At 40.6% G+C, this 15,581-nt stretch overlaps 1 protein-coding gene across 1 annotated transcript in view; it reads left to right on the top strand.

Annotated features, from left to right (window-relative positions):
- The first annotated feature begins 3,716 nt into the window (after positions 1 to 3,716).
- cux2b (cut-like homeobox 2b) overlaps positions 3,717 to 15,581 on the top strand; it is a 97,269-nt gene continuing 85,404 nt past the window's right edge. The window contains exon 1 of the mRNA XM_053871208.1: positions 3,717 to 3,960. Coding sequence (XP_053727183.1) covers positions 3,898 to 3,960 — 63 coding nt within the window. The 5' untranslated portion in view covers positions 3,717 to 3,897. The remainder of the gene's footprint in view (positions 3,961 to 15,581) is intronic.

Raw genomic sequence — 15,581 nt, 5'->3', positions numbered from 1 at the left:
TTAGCTTATTGGACCTTATCATCGACCGAATACCATGCAGTGGAAACACTGCTGGATTATTCTTTATCCACTTGCCCAGATAAGGTCCTTTTCCAGTGAGGAGATGTATCCTGAGCTGCATGCTTCTGTATCCAAACTTGGTTTGACAATGGGAATAGGTCATTCAGATTTTAGCCTTGGTTTACTCATCCTTATTTACTGTACACTACTGGGTTCTGATTCAGCTATATCATTGGGGAAATGCACAGGAAATGTTGCCAGTGGATCAAAGGGATCACATTGATGGACAACCACTCTCTCACACTTGTACAAAAGAAATAGAATCAGAAAAATGTTTATTATACCAGTGATGGAAAAACAAAGCAGAAAGATGGGGGTGATTCAGGGTCCTCAGTCAACCTCTGTTTTTGTACTTCAGGATCAAACCAGAATACACCATGCAAGATGATAAACAATGAGCGAATTCAACATAAAAATTGCTCTATAATTATATGATATGATATGATATGATATTATATTGCCTTTATAAAGGCATCCTATTCACTGCGACAGTGTTAAATTATAATATTTCAACAGTGGTTGGGATTATTCTAGTTGACTAGTCTAGTTGACAAATTAAATGCTTTATTGTTATGAAATAAGGGGAACATGCTGTGGAAGGATGTTTAAACGATGTAAATGTGTAGGCTGTCTAGGCAAATGGCACAATGCAGCCCATTGTTTTACATCAGAGTGTGAAGAAAGAAAACAGACAACTTTTTCCCAACAGTGGTACGAAGGAACTTGGTTTTTCATGAAATGTAGTGCACCTATACTGCTGGACCACTTTACCTAGTGCACCCTGAATTTTGATGGTGAATAAGAGTGTAGTTTTCCTACAATCTACTACTGCTTATTATCTTTCTATACACGGATACAACAAAACTCACAGTCAGGGGTTCACTTCCATGCAGAGGCTTCTCTTCTTTAGCCACTCATAATGCATGTCACTCAGGTCAAGTGGAGTGGAGGGCTGGAGAATTCCTGGCTGATGGACACCACGGACTAGGAAAGGGTTATGGATGATTGAATGGGATCCTGGTTGTATTGCAGTTAATAAAAAAAGATGAACATGCTTTATATCAATTACCTTTTTCACGTTTCTAGTTCCTTCCTCATGAGGCTTTCGATTTATTTCACAAATTTGTCACTAGGTGGAGCTACGCACCAACTGCACTCAGAGCCAGACTCAACTTCACTCATTGATGATTTAAGACGTATTTTAATACTACTCTACATATAAATGCATGATTAAAAAAATTATTCATGAATATTTTAATAAATGTCAATCAACTGCCTTATTAATTGCATTTGTTGGGACTGCCTTTGATCAAAAATAAATAAATAAACGCGGGTCATGAATAGTCATTTGAAGGTTTGTTGTACTTATCCATATCTGTATTTCAACTTGAACAGGGACACAGTATAATATGGTTGGATGGCAAGTTTGGACGCAGTGAATGACGCCTGTAAGGTGATGGCAATAGGTGAACCTGTATTCTGGTTACATCCATGCCAGAAGGAAACGATGCACAGGTTGTTCTCACAAACATTTGTTTTTGTCAATTTTACTCTTCAGGTCTTTTAAGTCTTCTTGTCGTGTGCAATTATCATAATATACAGTAAGTCACCCCAAATGGTTGACTGCTGTAACAAGTGGAGATATTGAAGTGTCATTTGATTGGTTGGATTTCAGGTGATGACTGATTCAAATTTCACTCCATCTAAAGCTCTTTACTCAGTCAGTTAAACAAATGACCATTAGTGGTTGGTGGCTAGGTCTGGTGCATGAGTTGAAAAAAAAAGCTATCAGAACTGGGGAGATTCTTAGTCAAAGAGGTTCCCACCGAAAAGGGGGTCCAGTGGAATGTTTCTTGACGTATTTTGTAGATGCCTGGGTAGACAACTGATTAATATTTGAATCAATGTACAAAGTATTTTAAAATATTTACATAAACAAATAGACATCGAACAAACTTTTCTGCGAATAATGATAATAATTATTATTAAAACCAATTGGTGATTATTAATGTACTGAGTCATTAAAGTAAAAACTTTTTTTTCATTGTGCTGTAAAAATATGTACATTAAATTGAAATTAAATAATACAACTTTCCCATAGCACATTTTTTATTTGACAGTATTGGAGAAAAAAAAGATTCCACTGAATCCTCATAAAACTGCCCCACGACTACATTACAAGCACAGTCATTTAGAAAAGCCAAGATCAGTGGGAGAGATAGTGAAATGTGTTGAGCTGACAGCTTTCGCTCACAATAATCGTGATGTAAAAATGCTCATCCAGCAACTCATCAAAACAGATTGTCCTCCGCTGCAAAAATCTTTCCCACATTTCCAGAACCCACCAATCCTTTGGCTGTCTGTTATAGTTTTGGTTTAAGAGTTAGTTTTGTGTATAAAAATCACAAGCATCATCTACTAACTCACCGCTGTGTTTCACATCCTGCTCTCAGTATTCTTTAGACTTAAGGCCACCTTCTTGCAAACATAGTTACAATCTGTAAAAAGAAAAAAATATGTATAGTTTTCCTTTTCATTTTAATTTATCCCATTTGGTGTTTGGCTGTGGAATGTTATATCCCTGGGCTTCAGCAAATATGACTCAGTGACACTGGTTTTCATGTGACACAGACGCCCCTCAACACGGCACGGACTCGGTATGTGACAGGACGCCAAAGTCGGGTGACTGGTAGCTTTTAAGGGCGACTCCACTTGATGATAACTGGTTAATTAATGGGGGGGGGACAGCATTTGCACCTTTGCACACAAGCGTTTCTTATGTCTCCTCTGTGTCAGCAGGGGGAGCACCTGGACACTGTTCCAGACTGGTGTGATTCTAGTGACCACCAGGAGTTATTTTAAGCTTTAAAAGACTGTCATATTTGATGAGGTAGAATTGAATATGGACAATTTATCCAAAGTTCAATTACTAGTATCATCGTGCAATGCCCAAGTATAACATTAAATATCATCACGTGGTTGCAGACTGAAACAAATATACTATGTACAAAAATAATTGGGATGAAACTTAAAATAAGAGACATAAATATCTATATTTATGCCCATTATTCATGTGTCTTTGTATGAATCAGATAAGTCATGTGACAAGTCAAGAGTACACAGAATATCTTTGATAAATATATATATATATATATATATATATATATATATATATATATATATATATATGAGGAAAGATAGAAATTAGAAAAGTCGAAAAGGGTATGCTTGGACTATACTTGATAACATAGGAAACATATTATGATGAGTTAATGTTTCTAAATGTGAGTATTTGAGTAGCACGTACAGATATGTGATTTAGTACAATTATATATATAAAAAAACTATGTAAAACAGTTCTTTCCTGTTTTCTAAGAATACTTATGTAATTTCACATTTGCATTTTAAAGAGCTCTATAAATATATTCCAGTAATAGGATTCCCTTTCTCATTGTTTTATTCCACGTTGTTGTTGTAATAAACACAAGTGGGCTTGGACAGATTCCCTGAACTGTCCTGATCTACTCTTCACCTCCCTCCGTCCGTTTCAGACACTATCGATCACACTTTACGTCAGTATTGATAACTTTGCCAAAAGCAGATCAAGTGCAGTTGCGCTGTTCGGGTTGTTTGCACTGGGATCACAAGAAAAAAAAATGTTTAATGAAATGTAATTTGATTGGAGCAAAACATGTTTGACTTCATCGATTTGGGACGTGAGATAAGTGTGACTTTTTTTCCTCCCAAAAGTAGGAGCGGTGGTGGTCTAACGTGGGGGAATCCAGCCCACATATTTATTGCAGCCGCTGAAAAAAAATCTCCTCAATATCCCCCAAGATGGCCGCCGATGTAGGATCGATGTTTCAATATTGGAAGAAATTTGATCTACGGCGGCTCCAGGTTAGTGCTTTCTTCACCTTTCTCTGCTTATTTCTGCAGCGCCATGACTCGCTGTGCTCTTCCGGAGTCTCTCGCGTCGTTTTCGGGGGGATTTAAGGCGAGAGTTGCCCGTGTTTGCATTGATAGTTATTAGAAATTGATCGGTGTTCTGCCTTTGTTCGGTTCAATCATTGATCAGCCGTGGAGCAGCCCCTGGTAGCCGATCTGGGATCAGCACCGCGGACAGCACTGCTCTTTTAGACGCTTTCACCGCTTTTTTGCACTGTTTTTCACCCGACACTTTCACAGACCTGTGCGGAAACTTTTACCGCTCCGTTCATGGACGTAGACTGTAACTTTTTCTGAATCTTTCTCTCGGTTTGTGTCGATGGACCATCCGCCACTGCATCTGTCACCGGCTAATTCCTGCTATTTCACATTTTTCTCTTGAATCCGGAAGTCTGTTGGGAAGTTTTAAACCGTAAAGTTCGCGTTGCCCCTTTTGGTTCGGACAATTATTGGTCTTATTTTCTGCATTTATACCCGATCCATGAGCCATCCGAGGTGACTGAACACGCAGCCGGGGTTGAAGTCTTAAAAGCGGACGACAGCAGGTGAGCGATTTGGATCGTGTATCGGAAATGTATAGCAGCTAATAAGTTGAATATACGAATATATGTGTTTGGAACGTCTGACTGTAACGGTAGGGGGACGCTAATGGCTGTTTCCAGCCAGCGTCCACCCCTCCTCCTCTCCCCGGCTCTCTGCTCTCCTGAAGCCGCAGAGGGCTGCTCGGCAGTGGGGGCAGTGTAATTGTATTCCCCGCTAATGTTTGTAAATCAGCCTCGGCCGGCGCAAGAGCACCATCCGCTCCCTTTGACGGATGTCCACGAGCATGAGAAATGACAACAGCGTGGCACCACGGGTCCATCGAGAAAATAGCACAGCGAGAAGGGGAAATCAGATCTGCTGGCGCACGGTCGTTCCATCAGCTCGCAGCCGCTGGACCTCAGTCGAACCCGGGCTGGTAAAGGAGGGCCGAGGGACTATTGTCGCTACTCTTAACCTCACCGTCACCTTCTGTTCTCTGTAGAACCCTGCAACATTCACGAAAGGCTCAGTGATGCACGGCTTTTCACCACAGCAGCCTTGGTGCTAAATCTGAACTGCCCCTTAAGGATGCCCGGGCTATTATCTGGAGTCATGAGCAGTGATGTGGCAGGGTAATATAATAGAAACTGGCTCCAGGCAAGTGCTTCCCATAAGGTACAAAGCCACTTACATAAAATAGAGTAAATTCATGCTTCTGTTCCCTTGAATGACCTTATGCTCATGTAAAATGCATAATTTTTGGCTCCACATGCAATGAAGCGGTCACCAAAAGCACTGCAGAGGGGTTAGTTACTGTTAGTGATAAACTACAAATCAGAAAGTTTGATCAAAGTTGTTGCATAAACTTGAAACTGGGAAGTTAACTGATAACAAATGTTGTGGTTGACCAACAACAAATGTAGTGGCAGACTGGTCTTCACTGTTTTTAGTGTGCCGTTGCTTGCAAAGAATATCTAATTGTCAGCTAATGTACGCGCCTGCTAACAACATAATTATGCTCAAGAAAAGTTGTTAGAATGTAAATGAAGTGTAATCTTGTCGTAACCTATTATAGAAATAATTATAGTGTATTGATTTAGTTGCGCAGCCAAGGTGCAAGTTCTAGTTTGATGGAACTTATTAGTGCTTTTTTTATGCTTTAGAGTTTGTCTGACTGCTTACAGATACATGCGCTATGTGACCCTTTTTGCATCTGTTTATCAAAATAGATCCATTTTATTGATGTTATTATGACAAGAGCATCTTGACTGTCTTATTAGTTGTTACAAGGAAAAGATTACGTAGATTTAATCTAGTCAAAGATGCCATGATTACGCAACTGTAGATGAGTGAAGGAATAACTTATTGTCTTTATTTTAATATCAAGCCATAAAAGGTAGCCACATAATATGCAAAACAAGACCTTAAGGTTTTATTTGAATTATATTCCTGTTCTGCCTTGTGTCCAAGCAACTTGTTACTTGTGTTTACCAGCCAGTTCTTACCAGTTAGATCTTTTTTTTATCGGTCACAGACTATACTTTAAGCACATAAAAATGTAAATGTTGTAAATGCATGTGAACTGCAGAAAAGTGTGTTTTCATTAATTGTTCAAGATATATATGTAAACTCTTTAACACAGCGCTTCATTACTACTTAACTGCTTAAATGCAATCGTGATGTATTGACTGTGATGCAATTTTGGAAGACAAAAACATCCATCAATGTGCCGAAGTGTTTGTGCTTTCAGAAAACTGATTTGTTATTGTTAGGTTGCACTCAGAATTTAGTCTTTTTCCAATCATCAAAGTACGTTTCCATGATCTGATGATTATCATAAGCCTAGAAATGTGCGGATTTTCATCGCTGCAACTCACCTAGACAGGCTCAGTTAAACATCAATTAGACTGCTTCATTTAACACCTACTGGAGTTTTTATTTATCAAGTCGGGCAGTTTAGTTGTGAGTAGCCTTTCATTGCAATTCTGAAAGCGTAAAACACTTTTCATTTAATGATACTGAGATTCTAAGGCTGTTTCGGGACGTTATGCCATTTAGTTTTGTAATAAACTGAGCATAATAAGTCTGTAAATATCTGCTTTATTAACCTTAATCATAATTATGATATGAATACATGTGATTGTCGAAAGGGTTTTCAACAAACAAGAAAAGTAAAAGTTACTCAGTGTCTCATGTATTGTTTTTACTCAAAGTTTCAATTTAACTGTTTTTCCTGAGGCTCTGTTTTTCCTCCTCGGTTTCTAGCTAGTTTGTCGTTTGGGCAGGATTTATAAGCGCTGTTACCACTATTCTGTCACTTACTGTGTTAAACGTGTCAAACTAATGTCTTGTGGGTCAAATCTGGGCTGCGATATGCTATTGTTTAACCTGCAACATGATTCCACAACTGTCATTATGTTTTCCTTCTGTAGAGAACGATTTTTCTCTTCAACATCATTTACGTTTCAAATTAGAAGGATAACGTAACGTACGTTGACCACTTGTCAGTTTGGAGTCATCATATATGGTCTTTGTGTACACTGCGTTTCATCATGTAACTTTATACTTTTGTGACGGTCTATGGTCATCTGTTTTCTATCAGTGGTTGTGTCTGACATTCCATAGTTTATAGAGGGTGTAAACTGAGTGTGCAGATTTTTGTGTTTATAGGGTAGATTTGTTGCCTCTGTGTTGTCCAAGATGAATAATTCACCTGCAGGCTCATGAAAAGAGGGCAGGGGAAGTGTAAAGCGCTGAGGTGGGGTGACCTTGGTTCCTGCTGGCTGCAGGTCACCCGGCCGTTGCTGTGGTAATAATTCACACCAGCCAGATGGCATTTCCGTGGGCGAGCATGAAAAGGACGGGTCAGGGTCTGTCCTGCCGGGCCCAAATCGACTTTGGGCCAATACCGTATCTGGAGAGATAGTGAAGGACTTTGGAGAGCCAGGTGATTAGACAATGTGCTCCCATCAGGAATAAGGATACTCCTATAATTACTTTGTCACTCATAATAGTGTCCTCAAAAACTTCAGTTGGAGCACTGTTCGTTAGAAAAGTTCTTCACTTTACAATCCGTTTGTTGTCTTCTCTGTGATGTTGCAATGTTGCGCTCATATGGAGAAATAATGCCCTGCTTATTTGCAACCACTCAGTTCTCTCTTCTACAAATCTAAAAAGGAGCCGGGTTTTTTAGATCAGGAACAAAAGCTTGTGATTGTACAACATTTAGCATGACTCAGTTGCTCTGGTGTCAGCTCTAATCCACACACACAGACAACAGTATTGCCAAACAGTGAAATTGCTTTGCAGCTTGAGAGCCTGGCTGCCTCCACTGCCAGCCCGCTCTGTGTGCTGTTTGCCAGTAGCTTCCCACTCACACTCACACACATGCACGCTTGCAGACCCTTCTTGTAATCTCAAATTGGCTGTGAAAATCTGTCTCTGTTTCACTTTCATTCATGCTTTAATATATTTTGTTTTCTGATCGTGGTAATGTCACTTTCAGCCGCCTCAGTGTAGCGCAGACTTGGAGAGTCTCAGATCTTGTTATTCATCACAACTTCTGCATCATTCTATTCAAATAGAGCGACACTGATAAAAGGCTTCAGAGTTGCCCTTTGCTGTCGCGACTATGTGTGATTATTATTTCATCTTTCAGGCAGAGTATGCTGTTGGCAGCTCTGTTACTACTTCAATGTGCGCAGATAGAACGCTCGCCCCCATCAATGACTCACGCCCTCTTCATATGAACATTCCTTAACATGCATTGTGTTGGCAACTAGTTTGGGTGGGGCATGTCAGTTATAGCCCCACTTCCTCTGTGTCACTACTCTTTCCCTTTGACAGTAACAACAAAGGAAATAAAAAAAAAAACAAGTGAGCTTTTTACAGAAGTATCTGGGGCAAATTGAGATGTGAAATCCAGGAGCCATAACCCCGCTACATAAAACGCAGAGAACATTAGAGAGTGAGAGGAGTGAAACAGACTTGAGCATTAAGCTGTTTAACCCCTCTGTAGCATTAGTGGTAGAGACTTCAAAGCAGACACTCCAGCAGTGGAAGCAGAATGACAAATGGGTTTAGAGACAGCAATGGTGAGCATTCTCACATCAGACTACACCTGTCATCAATGCCAGCTTAATCACTTTGACCCTCCTTCAACTAGATTTCCATACCTATCCGATCATTTTGCCCGGCTTGTGTTTCCGTTCGTAGACATCTTGCTATTTCTTACGCCCCGTATGCTTCGTAAAAAGTCCTCAGCCGTAACGTTGGTGCCTTTATAGGAAGAACTTGCAGCATGTAACTCAGTCTGTGATTGATTTGAAAAAGTAAATTTAACATGAAGCACAATTGTATTTAAACAAACAATACCATCCACATTGAAATTTAAGTCTCAAAAACTAATTCAGAATTACTTTCCTGTAAAATCAGAGATGTAAAACTGATTTAATGTGGTTTAAAAGGGACCAGCTTGGTTATTTTTCAGGTCTCTCTCTACAGTCCCAGTTGAACCAGAGCTAAAAATACAATGTAAAAAGTGTAAAAATGTCACAATGTCAATGTGGAGCGCTTCTATGGTTATAAACTAAATTAGCTTTTTGTCTTAACAATCTCATCTAATCAATAATCTTAATTCTAATTTAACTGTAAATGCCATCAGTCACAACAAACGTTCTTTCCTGGTTCAGTTACTCATTTCTGTTTTATGTTGTCATATAGAAACAAACAGCTGCACGATAGTAAATTCCATTCCATCATTTGATCTCGTTTATAAAGAAAGTTTTTGGAAGAGCTAGTTTTTGAAGCATCTGTAATGAAACAACAATTATTTAAACTGTTGGTCATTAATCAAAACAACATAGAAAATTAAATGAAAACAAATGAAAAATATATTACCAATATGTAACAAAGCTCATAGGAACAATCTCCTCTCAAAAAGTGTAGAGAAATGTTACAGTAAACTCTTTAACAACAAATGAAATAATATAATAACATAAGAACGATCTCCACTCTGCACACTGAGATCAAGTTGCAGGATATGGCATCATGCTGTGTCCGAACCTGTTAGCTTGGTGCCACAAACAGACCGATGAAGAAATAAGAAGTTGAATAAATATTCTCAATTTTAGTACCAGATATTCAGTGAGCGCTCACTGCTGCGACACACACTATATTATGAACTGCCACATTTTCGAGTCTTTGCCGGCATCAGTCAGATTCAGAACACAGCCCATTGCAAAGGTCTTGACTTTGATCTGGTTTCGTTTTTTTCCAGGCCAATTCTTAGATTTAGATTTTATGCAGACTTGATTCAGTACACCCCTCCCTAACTACAACACTTTCCTCATTGATGATTTGAAAGTTCCCTCTTTAAAAATGGTGTAAATCTACTGTGCCAACAAGGCAAGAGCTCCCACTCTCCTGACAGGTCTTGGTAGTTGACAGGGCTTTTCTGTAAAATACACTTTTATTTTTCAGAGCGCTGTGCTCTTCTGCTCCAAGGCTGGCACAATTGCTTTGCAGGAGTAAATAACCAGCTTTAACAAAACTTCAGGGACACATTAGTTTGCTGGAGGATGCTCCGCGGCTGTGGGGTGGCCTCGTCTTCTCTCTTGGTGGAGCAGGCGGAAGCATCATGAGTGGAGCGGTAATAGCTCATCGGCATGATACTTGTCCTCTCTTGCTGCTGACACTTGTCCCCTGCTCGGCAAGCTCATATATATATATATATATATATATATATATATATATATATATATATATATATATTAACACATCGCCACTCAGTCTGTTCAGGCTGGTTTATTATTGCTCATTCCTACAAGCAGATAATAAATTCCACTCTTTTTTTGTCTACTCAATTCTCTAGTCTTCACTTGCATCATGAATTTTGCTAAATTTCTTTTTTTTTTTTCCAAGTTGCTTACTTTAAAGTGGACGTCTTTTTCTGTAGCAAAGTGGTTGCATGGTGGTTGTTGTGTAGCAAGGGTTAGTGTGGTATGATAAGTACTGCGGGCCTGGCACACTCATGAGATCAATGCTTCACTAACCTTCTCCAGGTTGTCTTTGGGGAACTATGTTGCTCTCATTATGTGCCAGTGCTCACAGTGTGTTTACCAGACAAGAGAAGCATTGCCTTGTTCATGGCAACCATTTGTCCTCATTTAGGCAGGGGAAGAGCAAAGACGGCCTCTTGGCGACGTTTTGAGCATCAACCAGCATTTGTTATTACTAAGCAGATATGCTTGTATTCATCACCATGATACAATAGGTACACTATGGCGAAACTAGACAGATCAGACTCGTCTTTGTGCAGCAGCAGCCCCCTCACCGTTAATTACTCCCTTATTCATCCCCAACAATAGAGGTGGACGGAATAAATCTGAGGCCTGCACTCCAACACTTCTACTCTGGAAAGGTGTAGATTGGGACCCTAAAGTGAGCCAGCGGCTTCAAGGGGTACCGTTTATCATTTTTAATGGAGAGGAACAGGAAGTGGAGACGTGAGGCAGCGTTTCTGTGATTTATTCACTGCCTCAGTCGGGAGAGAAAGTGCAAGTCTATCTTATACACTTTTTTTTTCTTTTTTTAAGTCTGTAATTCAAATTGTAGCAGGGCACTTAAATACATGTGGTGGTCTACAAGTCTGGAAATAAATCCGCAATTTAATCATTTATCAAGAAGAGATTCAATTCAGCGTTGATGTTTTTGTGAATATGCATAAAGCATATCTGGACATTTCTGAAGAAAGGAACTAGTTATTCAGTCTTCCACTGACAGGTGCCTCTTCATCTCGCCATGAGGATCTGGAAATGTTGCAATGAGTGGAGGCTTGTTCTCAGCTAGTCTGAGGTGTAACATTTGGGTGCAAAGTAAAGCTTTTTTTTAAAATCACAGTTGGGTGTAAAAGATTTCTAAATTCACTTCACTCTCAACACTCATTAACAGGAAGTGCATATTCCAAAATTAAGCATTTAAGGAGCAGATGAACGACCTGGCCATTCTAATGGTTACATTAGATAGATAGATAGATACTTTATTGATCTCCGAAGAGAAATTCCCATTATAGTAAAATTACAGAAGTCAGTCATCCAGGGATCACATTAAGCTTGAACCGAATACATCAAAAGTGTTGAAGTGCCAACACCAGCTGCAGTCCTGCGTCTCTGCTCTGCCCCCTTATTGTTGTTCCTTCAAAAGCCCAGTGATGTCATGGCTCCATTGTCACCTGTTCATTTACTTTGGTAGCGGAGGGCATCGGGCTATCGATCCACGTTTGCAACTGTGTTAGCGGCTGTGCCGGTGTGTAATATAGGCCTTGAGGCTAGTCTCTACTTCCGCTCTGTCTCAGGAGTGCTTTCCAGACCTTGTCATCTTAATTAAATATGCAGCTTTTGATTGCAACAGGGTCACTATTTTTGTATTTAAATATAGTCACCAAAATCCTTTCCTTTCCCCTACTCAGAGAAGAGGGGGATCTGGGTGTCTGTGTTTAATGTTTTTGTTTTTTTAAATGGAGAAAGGAACAAAGAACTGAGGAGTCTCTCTTTTTTCAATTTCCCTTGTTAGACCCCCACTGCATTCCTCCTATAGGTTTTTTTTCTAGATGAGTTTTATGATATTTTCTACCCACCCCTTTCTATCTCCCCCCTCTTACTTGCTCTCTCTCACTCCTCTGCAGTTTTCCCCAGACAGGTTCCACAGTGTTTTAGAGGGGATGGATTTAATTGCTCTGTGGGGATTGGTTGGCTGTGCCGGGCTCGGCTGTTTAATTAGTGTACCCTGCCGGGATTGGTTTAATGCTTCATGATCTTGAAATTGTCTGATTGTTCAGCTCTCCTGAGACTCGTGCTGCCTACGTAGGCCAGCAGGTTTAGCTAAACATGGCTCCAGGCGTGTGCTGTATGTGGCAGCGGGAAGAGTTTTGCCCGAGGAGCCAAAAGTTGGTTGGTTCCAGGGGTTCAGCATGCACGACAAACCGGGGGACATGTGTGCTGTGTCGGCCCTCTTGTTGAGTTGAACAGATCTCCAGCGGAATGTTTTTCCTACGTATTTTAAATCCCAGCTTGTTGTCATATGGAAATGAACCAATTGACTATTAATGTAGTATCAATATTTAGACTGTGATTCAGTGTTTCACTTTAAAAAAGCAAGACTGTGATTCCACTGGCAATCAGGAAGAGGGTTACTTATCTATGTTGGGCTTGAAGCAAAAACCTTTTTTTGATTACCACAGTTGTAGCTAACATAACATATCATCACATCACCTTACTGTTGCATTGGTGACCTAAAGCCAGTGCCTTCTAATGCCTTCCCTATTTCGAACTGTTAATGATTTTATCGTGAATGTGTTTTTGATATTGTTATATTTTTATTTGCTGCAGGTGTCCATTAAATGTGAAGGTATGGATGAGCTTCTCCATTTTCTAGTTCCAGGAAATGTCCACCTATAATTTCTGGTTAATTGTTCCTCACTATAATAATAAAAAAAATACATATCCCGGAAGCATAATAAAAAGGAAAAAATCTGAGGTATATGACACCTGATAGGTCACTGAGCTGCAGGTACTTTATTATTTCTCCTTTAGACTTGAAAGTTGTGATGGTCCCCCATTCTGGTTTTTAGAATCTGAACCGATGACATATGAGGTGACGTGAGACCTTCAATTGTACAGTGTTTCAAAGCAATCTTAAGCTTGCCCTGTATTTGTGAAGGAACTCATCATTCTGGCTGACCTGTTTCGATTATAGGAGATGTGATGTGTGATGAGGCCACCAAGATGTTTCATGCTCTTCTCTGAATGATGTGCTTGGTCACCTTGAATGAAGGAAGCTGCAGAGATTACATTTGTGTACAAGGGTGCGGGGCGTGTCTTTGTCCCTTCATGTCCCTCCACTGGACGCCCTTGCTTTCTTTCAATCATGACAGCCACATTGACCTCAACGGAAAATGTGCTTGGCATCAGATCCTGCATTAGGAAGCAGTGCGTGTTGTTACCGTTGGCTGGTACCTACTGAAGGATAACCTCTTTCCACTTCATCAGAAGCCTACTCGCTCAAAGAAGTCAACCTTGAAGTGCATAAATCTACTGTGGATGATAATAGCAGCACCTCCATTGCTCCCCCACTTCGCCAGGACTTGGTGCTGCTTGCATCCTCGCAATGAATCATGTGCGTACACTCTGTTGGAACATTTCAAGCTTCCCACCCAAATTGAGAGCTCATACGCACTCATTGGCATAATCTTGTCTTGTGTCTATTATGTGTACTTGCTGTTTAAGTGTGTGGAAAATGTGACTCCAACAAGTGCTCTATCATTTTGTCTCTGGGGGAGGTGCCCTGATTACTGAATGACTTTGCGTTGAGGATGCTCTTCAGAAGTAGTTGATGAAAAACAAGTTGAGATTCATAAAATCTACGTCATGTGATGTTGTAGTGAAATATTGTTAAACTGTGCCAGGCTACTTAAATTATTCTCATTAGAGAAGAAGAATGATTATTGTGAATCTTTGTATTTTGTATTTCCCTGAGCAGAAGTGTTTACTGTGAATATATTCCAGTGTTTACTATCAACGTGAGCTTGACATGTCCTTGTCAGAGTGTGCAGTCTTTCTGATCAAAGCCATTGTGAGGGAGCTAACTCAGGGAGGACCACCATTTAAGGGGGGAAAATAAAGCATTTAAATGTCATGTTTTAGCAAACGAAATCCGAGGTTGTGTTTTATTTGGAGTCTACAAAACCTCACGTAGTCAAAACTACAATACTATAAATCTCACCTTGGTTTTCAAGCTAAATTACTTCGCATTTATGGAAGACATTTATAATGTTCAGCTGACTCTGGAGGGTGAATGTATCTTGAGGTTGTGTAGATTGGCCTCCACCCCTGGTAACTTGAGATAAGCAATAAACGGAACAACCATGTATTGCAGCGGATACTAATTCAAAAGGCGCCACTTCACCATAGTGTTTTTCTAGACCTCATGGGGAAGCCCCGGTCAACCCTGGCCGACGCTGGTCCTCTATGAAGCAAACTAATATCACAAGGCTGGTTTGCCTTCAAGGAATAAGATATTATTGTTTCCATCCCCCTTTGTCTTTTTCCATGGATTTCTCAACCGCTGTCCGTCTAGACATGCAGTGTCATTAACCTGCTGTGACCTCAGCCCCTGATGAATTGGCTCTCACATCCCCTGCAGCGCAGTGTTAGCAACCCTCCTGTCCACTGGGAGCTGGGACTCCTCTAGAACGGCCATTAGAGCCACCAGCATCCACTGGCCGGCATTTAAAGGCTGAGTGGACGGAGCCGTTCCAGAGCACTGAATAATTCAAAGCGTCTGGGTCATGTCTGGTCCCAGGGTGCGAGTGGGGGGGGGGTGAACTCAGGACTAGGGTGCAGAGGGCCTCATGGAAGGGCAGGGGTTAATAACAGGTCTGCCTCTGGGTGTCAATCCCTGCGCCAGCAGCCCCTCCGCACCAACATGGCATGCAGCCCTCCCCCCTGTATAAAAGAATCCTATTCAGTTGATTAGGTTTTTTTTCCAAATGGATCAATTTTTAATCAGCGGAGCATCTGACTATGGTCAATACCGTTGTCGCTAGGAAGACAGTTGCCGGACAGCCGTCTTTATTTACAGGAATGTTTGTTTTTTTTACTGTGTGCAGATGTAGTGGACTGAAAGTGCAAGCTCAGAGCAACGTGCCACTGCAGTCCCTGATGTGTCCAAAGCACGGGACATGCTAGTTCATACATCAGCTAACTGGAGTATCCACGAGTAAAGCATCACTTGTTTTCAGGTAGTATCTTCTGCAAACAGATGGTGACTCTAAAGAAGCCACAAAATGAAACCATCAGTGTTTTGTGTGTCTCAGGGAGGCTGTTAAATAATAAACAGCTGATGATATTTAGATAGCGTTGACAAACCAATGTTGTTACAAGCTGGCCATTCTATGTCTGGTACTTGACACACATGGCGACTGCTAACTGCAATTCTGTCACTACTCCCCTGTCGTGTCACTCAGATGTGATGTGTTAGTTCCATAAGAGATG

The sequence above is a fragment of the Synchiropus splendidus genome, chromosome 7 (assembly GCF_027744825.2).
Source record: "Synchiropus splendidus isolate RoL2022-P1 chromosome 7, RoL_Sspl_1.0, whole genome shotgun sequence".
Lineage (NCBI taxonomy): Eukaryota > Metazoa > Chordata > Actinopteri > Syngnathiformes > Callionymidae > Synchiropus > Synchiropus splendidus.
The sequence above is the reverse complement of the archived record's forward strand: the minus strand, read 5'-3'. Positions and strand labels throughout refer to the sequence as shown.